The sequence below is a fragment of the Scylla paramamosain genome, chromosome 10 (assembly GCF_035594125.1).
Source record: "Scylla paramamosain isolate STU-SP2022 chromosome 10, ASM3559412v1, whole genome shotgun sequence".
NCBI classification, from domain to species: Eukaryota; Metazoa; Arthropoda; class Malacostraca; order Decapoda; family Portunidae; genus Scylla; species Scylla paramamosain.
In genome coordinates this window covers 7950490-7967500 of record NC_087160.1, presented here as the reverse complement: position 1 = coordinate 7967500, position 17011 = coordinate 7950490, and the positions used below count along the sequence as shown (strand labels likewise).

The 17011-nt window shown below is 36.5% G+C and overlaps 1 protein-coding gene across 4 annotated transcripts in view; it reads left to right on the top strand.

Annotated features, from left to right (window-relative positions):
* Window positions 1-17011, top strand: part of LOC135104187 (GDNF-inducible zinc finger protein 1-like) — a 112658-nt gene that overhangs the window by 69536 nt on the left and 26111 nt on the right. For 2 of the 4 annotated variants that reach the window (XM_064011292.1, XM_064011291.1), the window contains exons 8-10: window positions 4329-4442; window positions 5133-5344; window positions 14482-14649. In XM_064011292.1, coding sequence (XP_063867362.1) covers window positions 4329-4442; window positions 5133-5344; window positions 14482-14649 — 494 coding nt within the window. The remainder of the gene's footprint in view (window positions 1-4328; window positions 4443-5132; window positions 5345-14481; window positions 14650-17011) is intronic. The other 2 variants (XM_064011294.1, XM_064011295.1) reach the window with 2 other exon arrangements.

Sequence of the window (17011 nt, the reverse complement as noted above, 5' to 3'; positions counted from 1 at the left end):
TGAACTGTTTCACTTTCTAATTTATAATTTCCTGAACCTCTGTTCTTTCCAAGTTCCAGCACACTACATTTCCCATCTAAGACTCCATTCCTATAGGTTCTGTTGCAACATTTCACAATCTTCCTTTCTTTTCACTCTTCTCAACTATTTAACATCATCTTTGAACAAGCTCATATAACTATTTAGTCTTTCATCCTTATCATTGATACACACTACTCACCACTGATAACTTGCCTCTATGGGAATTTCCTTATCCCTAATGAACTCTCATCATCCTGTCTTCTAGAAAGTCCTTCATCCATCTCAGCAGGTTTCCTTGCACTCCTGTGATGTTTTCCTTCTTAATAGTCTCATATGTGGCACTCTATTGATTTTTTTTTTTCAAATCCAGATATATATATGATCAGCTCAGCTCAGCTCTTCTTTCTTGAATAACACTATGTAACAAAATTTCACTTTTGTCTTGTCCTTGACTCTTACCCATAATTTTCCAGTTATTTCCATCTAATCAAAGTAGAAAAAAAAAGTTATTTTGATCCTAAAACTTTGCTTTTGTGGTTAGAACAGTGAATTTACATTTTTGCCTTATTTCATTATAGTATGGGTTACTATTGGTTTTCATATCAAGTAAAGACCTTTGCAAAATCTCACTTGATTATCTAATTGCTTTTGAAATATTGCAAATAAGTGAAAACAATGAAAGAAATATAAAGTGTTCTAAAGATTTTCAATTATAGTAAGATCATTCTTGAAATGACCAGATCTAGCAAGAAATTTCTCATATTTAGAAGAATTTGCATACATTTTAGAAATCTCAAATCTTCCAGAATGTTCTACCAGACACTTTTAGAAGTTTCTAGAACATTTTAGAATATTCTATTCAACATAAACATTTCCAGAATATTGTAAAACTTTATAGAATACAGTAGAAATATGTAGAAGTATCAAGAATTTTCTAGGATCTACAAGAATTTTCTAGAATGATTCAGAATATTTTAAAGTAGGTTCAAGAATATTCTAGAAAGATTGAGAAGATTCTGGAAGACATTCTAGAAAGACTAAGAATATTCTAGAGTATTAAGAATATTCTAGAGTATTGCTTGACAATATAAAAGTAGGGGCTTGTAGACCACCAATCAGTTCTGCTTTGGCTGCTTGACAAGACACATCACAAGAGGTGAAATGGCATCCAGAGACTGCAATCATTCTCCAGTTGCATTCTGCTACATATGTGGTCATTTCACCAACACAAGAACAAACAAGTTCTCTGTTATACCATCTGAAAAAATGGTGAAATTTAACTATTTTGGGGCAAAAAATAATTCTAAAAGCCACAAAAGCAAAGTTTGAGAGGAATAATAGACATTTTCTATTGTCTATAATGAAGAGTTGGAAAATAACATTTGTTTGTCAAAGACAAAAATCGTGTTACATAGTGTTATAATCTCAATGACCCGTGAGTAGAAGCAAATCAGATTCTGTGTGTGTATTTACCTAGTTGCCTAGTTGTGTTTTACAGGAAAAGAGCTATGCTCATGCTGTCCTGTTTCCATATCCGTAAGCATCCAGCTTAACTTTAAATTCATTAGTATTTGTTGCTTGTACCACTGTTTCATCTAAGTTGTTCCATATTTCTATGATTCTATTTGGGAAACTATATTTCTTGATATCTCTTCTACTTGCTGTTTTCCTCAATTTCACTCCATGTCCTCTTGTATCTCTTGAGTCCTTTGTCTTCTTTGTCAACTTGATCCTTACCCTTTAAAGCTCTGTATATAGCAATCAGGTCCCCTCTTTCTCTTCTCTCTTGTAATGATGGAAGCTTCAATCTCCTTAATCTTTCTTCATAGGTTAAATCTCTCAAACTCGGTACCAGTTTGGTTGCAGCTCTTTGGATCCTTTCTATTTTCCTTATTTCCTTTTTATTATGGGGTGACCAAACAATTGTGGCATATTCCACTTTTGGTCGAATCACATATTCCATCAACTTTTTCATCATCTCTTCATCCATATAAGCAAATGCCCCTTTCATCTTTCTTAGTAACTCATAGGTTTCCCCAACTATTTTGTTTACATTTTTTTCGGGTGATAAATTATCACTTATTGTAATTCCCAAATCTTTTCTTCTTTGGTTTTCTTAATTTCCACTTCTCCCATGGTGTAGGAACTTGTCAGTCTTCTTTTGCTTTTTCCTAATTCCATCACCTTGCATTTCTTTGCATTGAATTCCATTTCCCATTTCTTACTCTATTTATATATCGTATTTAGATCTTTCTGTAATATTTCACAATCCATATTGTTTTCCACTCTTTTCAATAATTTCACATCATCTGCAAACAGACTTATATGACTGTCAACCTCATCCACCATATTGTTGACATACACCAGAAACATTATGGGGGCTAAGACTGTCCCCTGTAGTACTCGACTTGTAACTCTACATCATTCTGATTTTTCTCCCTTTATTACTGTTCTCATTTCTCTGTCCTTCAAGAAGTCTGTAATCCAATTCAGTGTGTTGCCTTGCAAACACCCTATATTTTGAATTTTTCATAGCAGTCTCTGGTGTGGTACCTTATCAAATTTTAGGTCTAAATAAACACAGTCTGCCCAAGCCTCTCTTGAATTATATCAATTGCTCTTCTATAAAAGCTCACTAAATTTGTGACACAAGATCTTCCACTTCTGAAACCAAATTGTTTGTCAGTCAATGTATGTTTCTTCTAAATATTCCATACATTTGTTTTTAACTGTTCTTTCCTCTGTTTTTGCCACCACACTTGTTAGGGACATAGGTTTGTAATTCAGTGGGTCTTCTTTATTACCTCCTTTAAAAATGGGCACAGTATTGGCTCTCTTCCAGTCTAGAGGGATTTTTCCTTCCTTAAAAGAACATACTATGGTATTGTGTATACTTCCTGCCAGTTGTTCACAGCATTCTTTAAGTATCCAGTTGGACACTCCATCTGGTCCTTGTGCCTTACATCCAATTCTTTTATAATCTTAATTTCACTTATGTCCACCTGTATCTCATCACATTGTCTCTGTGCCATGCTCTTTCTCCTTCAAATTTGCTTTCTTTGGTGAATACTGACTGGAAGCACTTGTTCATTAATTCCACTTGTAACCGTCTACCTTCATATGTAACGTCATCTTTCATTAATTTATCTATTGTTTGCTTGTTTTTCATCTTCCCATTCACATATCTGTAGAATAACTTCGGCTCATCTTTGCATTTGTTAACTATATCTTTCTTATAATTCCTTTCTTCATCTCTCAAGATTCTAATATATTCGTTTCTTGCCTTCTTGAATTCTTCCCATTTCTCACTTCCTCCTTTTTTCTCCATCTATTCCATGCTGCTTCTTTTTCTTTTCTTGCTGTTATACATCTTGTATTAAACCAGTCTTTTTTCTTTATCACTTCCTTTATTTTGATCTTCAGTACATATCTACTGACCCCTTCATTATAAATTTCCATGAATATATCCCACTTTTCCTGCATATTACTTGCCGTAAACAAGTGTGTGTGTGTGTGTGTGTGTGTGTATTTATTTACCTAGTATTTACCTAGTTGTGGTTTATGGGACGAGTCTAAGGTTGTGCTGTCTCGTCTTGATATCTACTCTTATCCAGTTTTTCCTCAAAATCATGTATAGTTATTGCATTTACTACTACTTTTTGCAGCTCATTCCAGATTCCTTTAGTCCTTTGCAGGAAACTGTTCTTAATATCCTTTCTACACACTCCCTTCTTCACCTTCTCGTGCTCTCTTGTGCTTCAAAAATCTTTCACCACCATATCACTCCAGTTCAATTTTTCATAGCCCGACAAAACTTGATATAAAGCAATCAGGTCACCTCTCTCTCCTCTTCTGTGTGTGTATGTGTGTGTGTGTGTGTGTGTGTGTGTGTGTGTGTGTGTGTGTGTGTGTGTGTGTGTGTGTGTGTGTGTGTGTGTGTGTGTGTGTGTTTTGTTTACTTCTATAACTCATCTCTTGTGACCAGCAAGATTTCTTTTTCTTTTTATGAATAATGATTTCATGTAAGGATTTATTTAGCTGGCTTTGAAGATGAATATAAATTAAATAATGACCCAGATTAAGTATTGGCCAATGGACCTGTGACTGGAATTGATTGGTTTGTGAATATGATGGTAGAATTTAAAGAATGTCTAATAAGTTTATATTTCAAGTTAGTGGTGAGGATAAAAATACTTCATATAATAGCCCCTTAAAATCAAGACTAAAGATAAAGTAGAATTATGATGTAAGAAATTCTGGGAAAATGAAGTTATAAATGTGATAAAAATATAATTTCTTTGCCTTAGCAGTGATGAAAATAATAGTGAGGCTGGAGATTTGGAAGGCAGAGCTGAAGAAGCAGGGAAGAGAAAACCAGGCCCGTTGCAGTGCCGTGTTTGTCGAGTTGTCTTCTATAACAGGTAATGTAATCTGTGTCTTTATATAGAAGTAAACATCCTCCTTCAGATCTCTGATGGAAGGCTTATTATTATTTTTAATTCCTATTATTTTTATTTTTGAAATCATGAAGGGAAAAGTAAAGATAGAAGTTGTTGAGCAACCTCTTCTTTTAGGGAATCATTCAATATAAAAACATATATTTTCCTGAAAGTATTGTATTTAAGTTTCTCATGAAAAAAAAAAATAAAGTCTATGATATGGCAACATGTCATAGGAATTTCAAAGCTATACTCTTATTTTGAGTACTTATGGTGCATAAACTTTTAAATCTTGCCACATATTGCATAATGATTTAACTATAATATTTTTGGCCATAGAAGGCACACAAGCATAATTATAAGGTGCACTTCAATTTTGACTGGCCTTATCTGGGAAATAGAAAATAAAAAAAATAATAAGTAATAAGTAAATAAATAATAGATTAGAATAAATAAATAAATAATGCAGCAAATCCCAGAATGCTTAGTTGAATGTCTCATGCTTTATGTATAAATATATTTACACACACACACACACACACACACACACACACACACACACACACACACACACACACACACACACACACACACACACACACACTTGCTTAATAATTTATTTGTGTATCTTCCAATCTATTTATTTTTATTGTGTATAATTACATATTACAGAGGTGAGCTGAGAGAACACCAGCGTTCTGAACACAACAATGGACGTCCATACCAGTGTGATCACTGCCAAAAGTTCTTCACTACAAAAAACCACATGGAGGTCCATATCCACCACAAACACAGTTATGGTCCCAACCCTTGCCAGTGTGCCATGTGTGGGAAGGTACTTTCCTCCAGGACAAACTTAAGGATTCATATGAGAATACATAAAGGTTTGTAGTATGTGTATCCACTAAAGCTTTTTTTTTTTTATACAAAGTACTTGATTCCACTCTGTAACAAATTAAATATGAAGAGGAAAAGTATAATTTATGTATTATATTTATTTTATACTAATTTATCTCTCAGAATCAAAATCTTTGGAGAGATATATTTCCGGTATCTAATATGTTTTATTTTTCACCCTCCTGTGGGAGGAGATATGTTTTAGCCACACATTGTATGGTCAAATTGTAAATCTCAGTTGAATTCATCTTATTCTTGTGCTGTCTAGGATAAAGAGGCAATTCACAAACAGCATCTCAGCCTTTTATCTCTGAAAACTCATGCCTTTAATATTTCTGTTAAAAATCGTGCTAGATCTGTTCTTCAACTTGCTAAAATCTTTCAGTTGTAAGAAAATGTACTGAAAGTATGCATGTTCAATAATTTTTCTTCATCTTTCCTCATTTTTTTCATCCAGATAGCACTTTTGTCACTTCCTCTATCTCTTTTTTCTCATGGCTTGTTCTTCACCTCCTCCCTCTGATTATATTATGCCTGTTACTGATTTTTTTAATGATGTTTTGCCATGCCTTCTTTGGTCAGATATTCAGCTCAGTAGATGCCACAGTATGCCCAACTTCTGATCTTTCTATAATTTCTGACTGGGCAAAGGAAACCTTGTGTTGTTTTAGTCTCAAAAACCTAATTTCTTCTCATTTGTATAGTTGACATAGTCTTCCAGACAAGCACTCCCTCTTCTTTATTTACATTTAAGTATTTCTCTCCCCTACATTGCACATACTTGGAATATTCTTAACTAAATAGGATTTATAGTCACTTCACCCACATGTTAATTCACCAGCAAAGCTTTTTTGCCCAAATGTAAAGTGTATTTGCCCACATGATAGTTGGTTCGCCCATACGTTCCATGTCATGTCCACTGAGCTAAACATTATATACTGTACACAGTAGAACTTTGGTTCACGAATTCAATCCATTCTGGGTTCACAAACCAAAACAGTTTTTTTTCCATTGAAATTAATGTAAATACAATTGAACCATTTCAGCTTCAGAAATATGGTATATGTACATATTTATTTTATTTTTTTTATAAAGAATATAGAATGAAATTGAAATATTCTTAGCCCTTTCAATACGATGACGCCTATGTAGCCATCATAGTTACATTTTGTTTTAGTTGTTGAGTAGCTAAGACTCCATATATTGTCCTTGAGGTTCTGTTGCTTCTCCCACTATTCCTGTTCCCACCACTAATCACATAAATGAGCTACACCATGCCCCACCCTCTATCCAGAATGAGGAAGTCTCACTGGCAGTCTACATCACAGTTTGCCCCCCTATGGTCCCTCTCGTTGTTCATATCTCCCTATCTATCTCTTGATCCCATTCCTCTCCACCAGGGAGGGGAGACTGTTCCTCCCTCCCTGGTTCATTCCTTGCCCTCTTACCCTCCTCTCCTTCCCTCCCTCCTCCCTACATTCTCTCTCTCTCTCTCTCTCTCTCTCTCTCTCTCTCTCTCTCTCTCTCTCTCTCTCTCTCTCTCTCTCTCTCTCTCTCTCTCTCTCTCTCAGGGAAGGGAGATGGTAAGGGAGAGTACAGTTCCTACCTCCCTGATCTCTCTCTCTCTCTCTCTCTCTCTCTCTCTCTCTCTCTCTCTCTCTCTCTCTCTCTCTCTCTCTCTCTCTCTCTCTCTCTCTCTCTCAGGGAAGGGAGATGGTAAGGGAGAGTACAGTTCCTACCTCCCTGATCTCTCTCTCTCTCTCTCTCTCTCTCTGTGTGTGTGTGTGTGTGTGTGTGTGTGTGTGTGTGTGTGTGTGTGTGTGTGTGTGTGTGTGTGTGTGTGTGTGTGTGCGTGCGCGCGCGTGTGCGTGCGTGCGTGCACTAGGAAGGTTATCTTATTGGTGTTCAACGTCAACACAGACTGATGCTCAATTACTGATGAATGCAGTTAGTGGATGTGTGTCTATTACTTATTTTTATGTAGAGAGAGAGAGAGAGAGAGAGAGAGAGAGAGAGAGAGAGAGAGAGAGAGAGAGAGAGAGAGAGAGAGAGAGAGAGAGAGAGAGAGAGAGAGATTCACCCCATGTGCACAAAGACACAGCTGCCCAATGATCTTTTCAGATAACTTTGCCTTCCCTACCCTCTTCGTTTATTCCTCCAATAATTTCTTTCTTTACTTCAGTAGTAATACACTTAGACTTCTTACTGTTACTATCATTAACACTTTTTCCCTTAGATGACATAATGGGTAAAATAGCACAAAAAAAATGGAAGCAAAAAAATAAAAAATAAAATAAAATAAATGAATATATATATATATATATATATATATATATATATATATATATATATATATATATATATATATATATATATATATATATATATATTGTTTTGAATGCAGCACTCTCACGAACAATATTTATGCCAAGCATACCAATGCACAGCTGAGCAGGAGGTTTTGTGGATTGTGGGTAATGTGTCTTCATACTCCAAAGCATCATTTGTTAGGGTTGCCATACATCTGGATTTTCCCGGACATATCCGGAAATCAGATAACGAAATCTGCGTCCAGGGGGATTTTTGAAAATCCCTCAAATGTCCAGAATTTCACCTTCCATCATTACTAACTGTTAAAAAATCACATTTATTAAATTTCCTTGGGTTGAAATAATGGAGAGAGAGAGAGAGAGAGAGAGAGAGAGAGAGAGAGAGAGAGAGAGAGAGAGAGAGAGAGAGAGAGAGAGAGAGATGGGGGTTCACCGAGTGGCAGCTGCTTTGGTTTGGTTTCCGTCAAGACTGACGTGTATGGGTCCTGTATGAAGTTGGTGCTCGCAGCCTTCCCAACACCGCCTCACTTGACGTCGCACTCGCGCCCCAGTCTTTCACCAGCTCTGATAGGGGTCAGTTTGGATTACTGTTTGCAGCCTTGTGACCTCGTCATTAGATGCCCAAACGAAAGTGTAAATTCACTGCTGAGATGCAGAACAAACTCCTGTGCTTCAAAAAAAGCAGGGATGAGTGGGAAGCCAAGTGTTTGGTGTGTAAACCAGGAACATTTGTCTCACTGGCACATAAAGGCATTAATGACTTACAGTCACATGTGAGCTCTGAGAAACATAAGAGAGCAGTGCAAGAAGAGGATTCATCAATGAAGATGACACATTATTTTGTTAAACCAGGAAGTGAAGCTGAAGATGTTAGTGCTGCAGAAGGTGCTTATGCATTTCACACTGTCAAACATCATGGTAGTTTCTTATCCATGGATTGTTCATCTGTTTTGCTGAAAAAACTTTTCCTGATTCTGAGGTGGCAAGAAAGTTTTCTAGTACTCGAACAAAGACAGTAGCTATTATAAAAGCTGTGCTTGTACCTCATTCTGTTGATGTTGCTTAAAAAGCCTAAAAGAAAATGAAGTAGTATACTGTGGAATTGCTACAGATGGTAGTAATCATGATGCATTAAAGCTGTTTCCTGTAATTATTCAGTACTTTGACTGGAAGAATGGTGGTTTACAGTCAAAACTGATTGAGTTTAAGAACACCCCAAATGAGACTGCAGACACTATTGCCAAATATGTGAAAGAAACCCTAGATAAACATGGGCTTACTAAAAAGTGTGTGGCATTTACAGGTGACAACTGCAATACAATGTTTGGAGGACTCAAGCGTAACGAAGAAGGGTGTTTGCAAATCTGAAGATGTTGGAAAAGTCATTGATTGGAGTAGGTTGCCCAGCACATATTCTGAATAACTGTGTTCATCATGGAGCAGAAAGAATGGATATTGATATTGAAAATATTATCAATAAGATTTATCAGTATTTTCATATCTACACAGTTCGCTCTGAAAAACTAAAGGAGTATTGTGAATTTGCTGAGGTTGAGTACAGAAAACTTCTCTCTCATAGTAAGAGTCATTGGCTGTCACTATTTCCTGGCATCACAAGGCTGATAGAGATGTTTCCTGCTCTTAAGTCCTTCTTTCTTTCACAAGAGCAACCACCAACAGTAATAAAAAAATTCTTTGAAAATGAAATGAGTGAGATTTACCTCTGGCACATGCACTCTTTAATGGCTGTATTTCACACACACATTTAAACAATTGAAAAGGAAAGTAACTTTGTTGTAGAAGTCCTGACAAATTTGGAGTCTGTGTGTAAAGTACTTGCAGAAAGAAAGAACCAGCATTTCATATCTTTAAAAGTTAAAGGACTAATTGCTCAGAAGCGCACAGAAGGAAAAGAAGAAGAGTTTAACAGGTTCTGTGTTGAAGTAGTTAACCTGTACAACAGATGCTCAGAGTACTTAGCAAAGTGGATGAAACCACTGGAAGAGTTCTCTTGTTTCAAGTGGATGGTCTTGAGTGAAATGCCAAACTGGACTGATGTGGAACCTTGTGTTGTATACTTGATAGACAAGGGAATAGAGCTTGATGATGTAAAGTGCTTTGACCAAGTTTGTAACTTGAGGCAGTTTGTAGAAAGGAACAAGAACGATGAAGATTTCAGTAAATTACCAGCACATAAAAAATGGACCAGATACTTTGAAGCATCAAAGAATATTGAATGCCACTCAGAACTGCTCAGAATTGCACAATTCTTTTTGCTGTAACATCCCACAATGCTAATGTGGAGCAAGTCTTTTCGCTGATGCAAAGTCAATGGACGAAGGAAAGGAACAAGCTGAGTGTTGATACAATGAAAAGTATTCTGACTGTACAGTACAACTACCGAGAGACCTCTTGCGTTGACTTCTTCAACTTTTTAAAGTCCAACAAGGAACTACTTAAAAATATAAGATCTACAGAAAAATATGCATCAGCACATCAAGCATCACACGCAGTGGTTGAAGAAGAGTTAGAAGACAGCAACTAAGCTAAGTGGAAAAACGGAATTCAAGATTATCAGCCATATGCAAAGGTAAATAAGTTGAATTTCTTTTAATTAATTTACATGTTTTCCAGTATCATATCAGGACCATAATCAGGTGTTAGTGAAGGTGTCCGGAATTTTGATAGTTCATATATGGCAACCCTATCATTTGTGAACCAAGCTAAAATTTGGTTGCAAAACTAATTTGTGAACCAATTTGTTTGTGATCTGAGATGTTTGTGAACTGAGGTTCTACTGTACATGGAGTATATTGTATCACATGTACTAAGATGTTTATTAGTTATGTGTGAAGTGGTTATCTGTAAGTGTCATGTTATTTGAGAGGCCATGCACTATCAGGATGGTGCAACAGTAGGGGGCTTGTTGGGGCTTTTATTGAGTGGTAAATAAAAAATCAGAAAAATTAAATAAAAGTTTATTAAATTCATGTGATGAATAAAAAAAAATATATATAAGTAAAATCTTTAAAACCTAAATATAAAAGTTAGTTAAAAATGGAATTAAAAACCTAAATATAAAAACCTTTAATAAAAAATGCAGAATGAAAACCTAAACATAAAACCTTTAATAAAATACATTCATGTAAGATTCAGCTGCAGACTGGTTCACTGAGATGAGCACAAGATTTCCACAGTTGATATGATGACCTCTTGCTCCTTACATACACACCCCAGAGTGAATATTCTATCCTGAAAATCCCTTAACTTTTTGCAGTAGATCCTTCATAGCTTTTTTTTTATTTATTTTTTATTACCAGCCTTATGTAGGCACATTCATTTACTAGGTGAAACAGTAGGTTGCATCAACCTACAACATGTTTGTTTAATCAATGGTGCCATCCTTTTGTGTCATTATTAGTAGACACAGACTTGAAAATATTTAGCTAGAAGGTGACCATGTGGAACTGTGGATCCACATTCTTGAAATATATTCTTTTGTCATTTACAATTAAGTTTTTGGTTGCTTGATGGGAGAAACATTCAACCATAGGAACTACATCTTCCTTAGAGAGATATGGAACACTTAATAGTGTAGGTGAAATGACTCCATACTGTGGGCAAATGGACCTGTGGGCAAAGTGACTTCATGGTGTGGTGAAATGACCAGACACCGTAGATAGCTAAAAATTTAATATCTCATCTCTTGCTAAAATAGCTATGATGAAGTTTGATGTTTTTTTGTTGTCTGCCAATTTCTCCTCAGAGATGACAACTTTATACAGTGCCTTTCTTCACACTTGTATGGAATACACTTCCCATATAAGGAGGGCCTCCATTCACACAGTCTTACCATTTTATTATCCAGGATGGAGTCAAAAGTTTTCACCATGGCAGCTCTTTAGATGACTGCAACCTCTCACACTCAACAGTAATGTTGCATCTTTTGCCATCCTTTACTGTAATTTCCCTAATTCTCATTTGTTACTGCATGTTTCTCCCTCCCTCCTATGGTCTTGCTACACCAGACTTTCTACTTTCACACCAATGTAGTTTATTTTACTAATGCCAGAGTTAAGCAAAGCAATATCTTCACTCATTTATTTCTTTTACTGATAAACTCTGGGACCCTTTGCTCTTTTTATTTTCTTTCCTTCTGATATGTGGAAACTAGTTTTTTTTGGGGAGACTAACTTTTAATGGCAAATTATCTGCCTTTTTTTCTCTCCTTTTTTTGGATCTTGGCCAGCCTTCTTTATCTGTAAAGAAAAAAATATTGGAAGAATATTGCCACTGTAATCCTAGCATATTCATAAAAGGCAGTTAAAAGGAATGCGATGAGTTAGCTGAAAATCTTGGCCCCTTGATTTGTATTCTTATGATGAAACAGAGATGTAAACACTGTTTTAATTTTTTGAGGGAGATTATTTACTTAAATTTATTGATCTGCATTTATGAGAGGTGACATTAGTTGTGAGCCTCACCCAGAAAACAATGATAAATTATGTCTATGAAATCTGCCTAAGGATATCATTGTACTTTCAAAGCTTAATTCACACAATTTTTTCTTTTTGTCTGGTTCTTGAAGTGAAAATCTTTGATGTGTTAAAATGGTGGTGTGTTACCTCATTTGGGATGGTTAAGCAAGATTGATGACTATCAGCTTATCCAGCTCAGTGGGTGCACTTGATGCAATTTGTTCACCAACAGTTTGAAACTCTGCAAGTGATCTGGAAATTTTCTGGCTCAGTTCATTACTATAAATGAGTTATGGATTCATTACTAGCGGGCTGAGACTAAACAGGAATTGAAATAAGAAACAAGAAAAACATCCTCCCCCAACCAAAAGAAGGCCACCATTACATACAGACTTGGCTGGATAGATCATGGCATTTATTTTTTTTTGATCCATAAAGTATGTTACTAATGGATTATCTCCCAAAAGGACAATACTATAATGACTTGTCTATACAAATGCATGAGAATCTCAAGAGGCTAGGAATAATGACCAGAGGGATCATGTTCCATCAAGAGAATACTCTAGACCACATCATTGTAGCAGCAACTTATCAGTCAATCAAAATTCCCAACAAAGGATGGCAGCTGAGACATAGACCCTGTGCATACACACACACACACACACACACAATTTTTCCCTCGCTTTGAGAATATCTGGCAGTAATTTTTTAACTGGACTACCTGGCATACATCTTGATCTTGATGGTACAGGTGGCACAGGATCACTCCTGAGCCAGGCCTTTGGATCGGCAACTCCTGTAGAAGGGGAAAAAAAAAGAGAAACGAACAGCATCCTCTATCCTAGTTGTTCATACATCTGGCACACTACCTTCTCTCCAGAAACTCTTTCACCGCCTCAATCATCCTTTCATTCGCCTCTCTACACAATCCCAGCAACAACACCATCCATTCCTTTCCTGTCTTCTCCACTCTTTCATTCCTTTCATGCCCTAACTCAGTCAGTATCACTTGCATCATCTCATTCCTGTCTCTGGCATACTTCATACACTCCAGCACCACATGTTCCACCGTCTCATCCTCTCCCATGTCACACATCTGGCACACTTTGCTGCCGGACTCAGATCACCTGTAACTCCCTGCATTCACATCCATACACTGTGCCCTTGCTCGGAAGAAAAGATGACCGCCCAGGCTTCCATCATACCACCTTTCATACCTCAGGGCCTCTTTCTCCTTGTACCATTCCAGGGTCTTCTTTCTTTCCACTTCATTCTTCCATTCATTCAGTCCCACACATTTCACTTCTTTGTCTATCTCATTCTTCCATTTTCTCACATCCCATTTGGCTCCCACTCTGCCTCCTCTTGTTACCACCCATTCATGCTCATTTTGATTCCTCCCTGCCATTCTTATCGCCCACACAACTTGCAATCCATTCCTGTCTGTCATTCTCATGCATCTCTTTCTCCATTTGCTTCCACTTTCATTCCACAGGTACACCTTCCTTGCTATTCTTGCATCATCCATTCTCTCAAGCCTAATCTTGTACCTAAGTGTGGCTTTTGTGAGTCTTTCCCTAAAGGTGCTCCATCCCATGTCACCTCTCAAGGCTTCAACTGCTGTGCACCTCAGTGCACTCAGTGCCATCCTTGCTACTCTATTCTGGCCCACTTCTAACTTATCAATTTCACTTTCATTCCATGCAATCACATCCATACCATACATTATAATTGGCACAGCCACACTCTTCCACACTTCTCTCAACACATCATACTTACTTGCTCTCATCCTTGCCGCGCTTCCCAGTCGACCTACCAACTGGTTTACCATACTTATCTTTTCATTCTTTGCCTTTGCACACCCACTAGGACTCATCCACATCCCTAAGTACTTGTAATCTTGCACCTGTCTTCAGCTCTTGATCTTGGAGACACAATCAGTTTATAGTCTTTCAGTTTATTCCTTCAAATTCTCTGTCATCTTTCTCAGATCACAATTTTGCCTGTGTTTTCTGTTTTGTTGCTCCAGTGCTGCCTCTGGATACATTAAGCAGAGGTGCTTCTAGTATTATACCTCTGCCTTCCAGATAACTATCCAGTCTTCTTCAGTGACATCATGTGTGGCATGGCAAATTAAAACTATGAGGGATTAATTTTCAGAATGCTTCCTGTAGGAACCTGTTTTTTTCTTTTTATTCATTTATTTATTTGCCATTTGTTTTTTAGTACCATTTTTTATTTGTAAGAAGTGATAGGTTGCATTGAAAGAAATATAATGCACTAGATTTACTAATCTTGAGTTTTTTTCTCTCACAGGAGAAAGACCCTTTGAATGTCCTATTTGCAAAAAGGCCTTCAGTCGCAAGGCTAACATGGAAATGCACCTGGTTTATCACACTGGTGAACGACGATTCACGTGTGAAGTCTGCGGTCAGTCTTTCTTTGCCATAAATGCTCTCAAGAGACATACCAAGTTACATACAGGTGAGGAGACAATATATCCATTTTATCGTAAAGGTCTAAATACAAATCCACTTGCTTCATATCTAAATAATAAACATGTTCAGTATGTAATGTAACAGTAAGTGAGAGGAGCATAGCTTATGATTGGTAGATATTACCATATTTCCTATCATATAAGACATGCTGGAGTATGACACCCCTGTAATTTGGCAAGATACATTTTGAGAAAGTAAAAAATTTCACTGCTTTTTTTTATGCAAAATTACTCTTATTCTTAGTCATATATCCTTTAATATTTGAATCATGAAAGAAATACCGCAAGTAGTGCCTATCCTTTGAAATTGTGGTATTGTCCAAGTCACTGATGTTTTGACTCAGCAAGGAGTAGAGATAGAATAGCAATATATCAACTCCCACTCTGCAATAATGTTGGTCTATGCATGTTTGTTAAGATGGATACAGCACTAGCTATAGCTCATGTGGCTGCAGCTCCTTGTCTTCCCCCATCTGTTCTCACTGCTGTCCCCACATCTTGAAAAAAAATATTATTCTGCTGTAACCTAAAAGTTTCAAAATGTGACTCTAATATGTCTGAGGAGTGGAAGAAACTGCCTTATCTTCATGCTTAACCATGCATCAACACAAGAGCAAATCACCTCTGTCTATCATCCTCGTCATATGTAGCTGAACAACTGTTGTCTCATATTTGGTTCAAGACAGTAATCTAACAGACTTTGTCAATTTTATATTTTTAGTATTATTTTAATTTGTAATCATTATGGTAATCAAATAATTTATAAGCATATATATACTTAATTCTGGGGACATCAGGAGATCAAATGGTGATCTTTTGGGTGTTAGTCTTGTACCAGTAACAATAACACCAATCCCTGCCAAAACCTAACCTTCATGGTATAAGACAGGGTTATTTTATAGAATCTTTTCTAAAAAAAAAATGCTTCTTTCATGACAGGAAATATGGTTATTTAGAAGGCTGTTCTTAGAGCTGATTGCTAAATACTTTCAAATTCTGTATACTGCATTTATGGGAGAAACATATTTAAGTAGTAAATATTAAATACATTTTGTGAATTCATTATATACTAGCCTGATCTTGCTGTGGAAGTATGTGGCTACCTGTGCAATGCCTAAGCTCCTTGGGTATAGTAGGGTAGTCCATGAGACTATTCCTTTTCACCAGGGACTGGCAGGGCTAAGAGTGTGAATGATGCATGTATGAGTCTGTGGTGCTTTGAGCTGCCCCATGTGGGATTGTTGGCCTTGTATATAGATAGATAGATTAAATACTAAATATCAAGTACTTATATAAGTTTTATTCAGATGTATTTGTAAATACACTTGAGATACTTATGGGACAAATTTTGATTTATGGATTCAGATATTAAAAAATAAAAAAAAGTTGATTAAAGATGATATATATATATATATATATATATATATATATATATATATATATATATATATATATATATATATATATATATATATATATATATAATATACAGTAGGTGTGGAAAGTTCCAAGACTAGGTGTCCAATAGTAGACGTGTGCATCAGTCTCCGTATTGTAATTAACAGGTGATTATCGTATACCAGCAACTCTTTTAGGCATCAGGCTATAGTTCACTGCCAATTTTGAGATCAGGCACTGTCTCAGCTGCTAGAGGGGATGTTATTCCTGGGTTCCCCATACCTCCTCTCACTTCCTGTAAATCACTTACCATCATATTCAGTCAGTTACTTTTCATTTTGATTTTAAGGGTGGTTGGAAAGGAGATGACTTAAAAGGAAAATACATGAATTCTTGCCTTACATGAATCTTTTTTTTTTTTTTTATGTACGAGGGACAACAGTCAAGGGCAACAAAAAGCCAATAAAAAAAAATAAAACAAGAAAAAGGCCCACTGAGATGCCGGTCTCGAAAGCAGTAGTAAAAAATTAAAGGATAAGTGTCTTGAAACTTCCCTCTTGAAGGAATTCAAGTCATAGGAAAGTGAAAATACAGAAGCAGGCAGGGAGTTCCAGAGTTTATCAGAGAAAGGAATGAATGACTGAGAATACTGGTTAACTCTTGCACTAGAGAGGTGGAAAGAATAGGGATGAGAAAAAGAAGAAAGTCTTGTGCAGTGAGACTGCAGGAGGAGGGGAGGCATGCAGTTAGCAAGATCAGAAGAGCAGTTAGCATGAAAATAGCAATAGAAGATAGCAAGGGATGCAACATTGTGGTGATGAGAAAGAGGCTGAAGACAGTCTGTCAGAGGAGAGTTGATGAGACAAAAAAGAGTGTTATGAGTGGAACTCCTCCAGACATGTGAAGCATACTCCATATATGGATAAGGCCCCTGTGCAGAGTTAGCAGCTA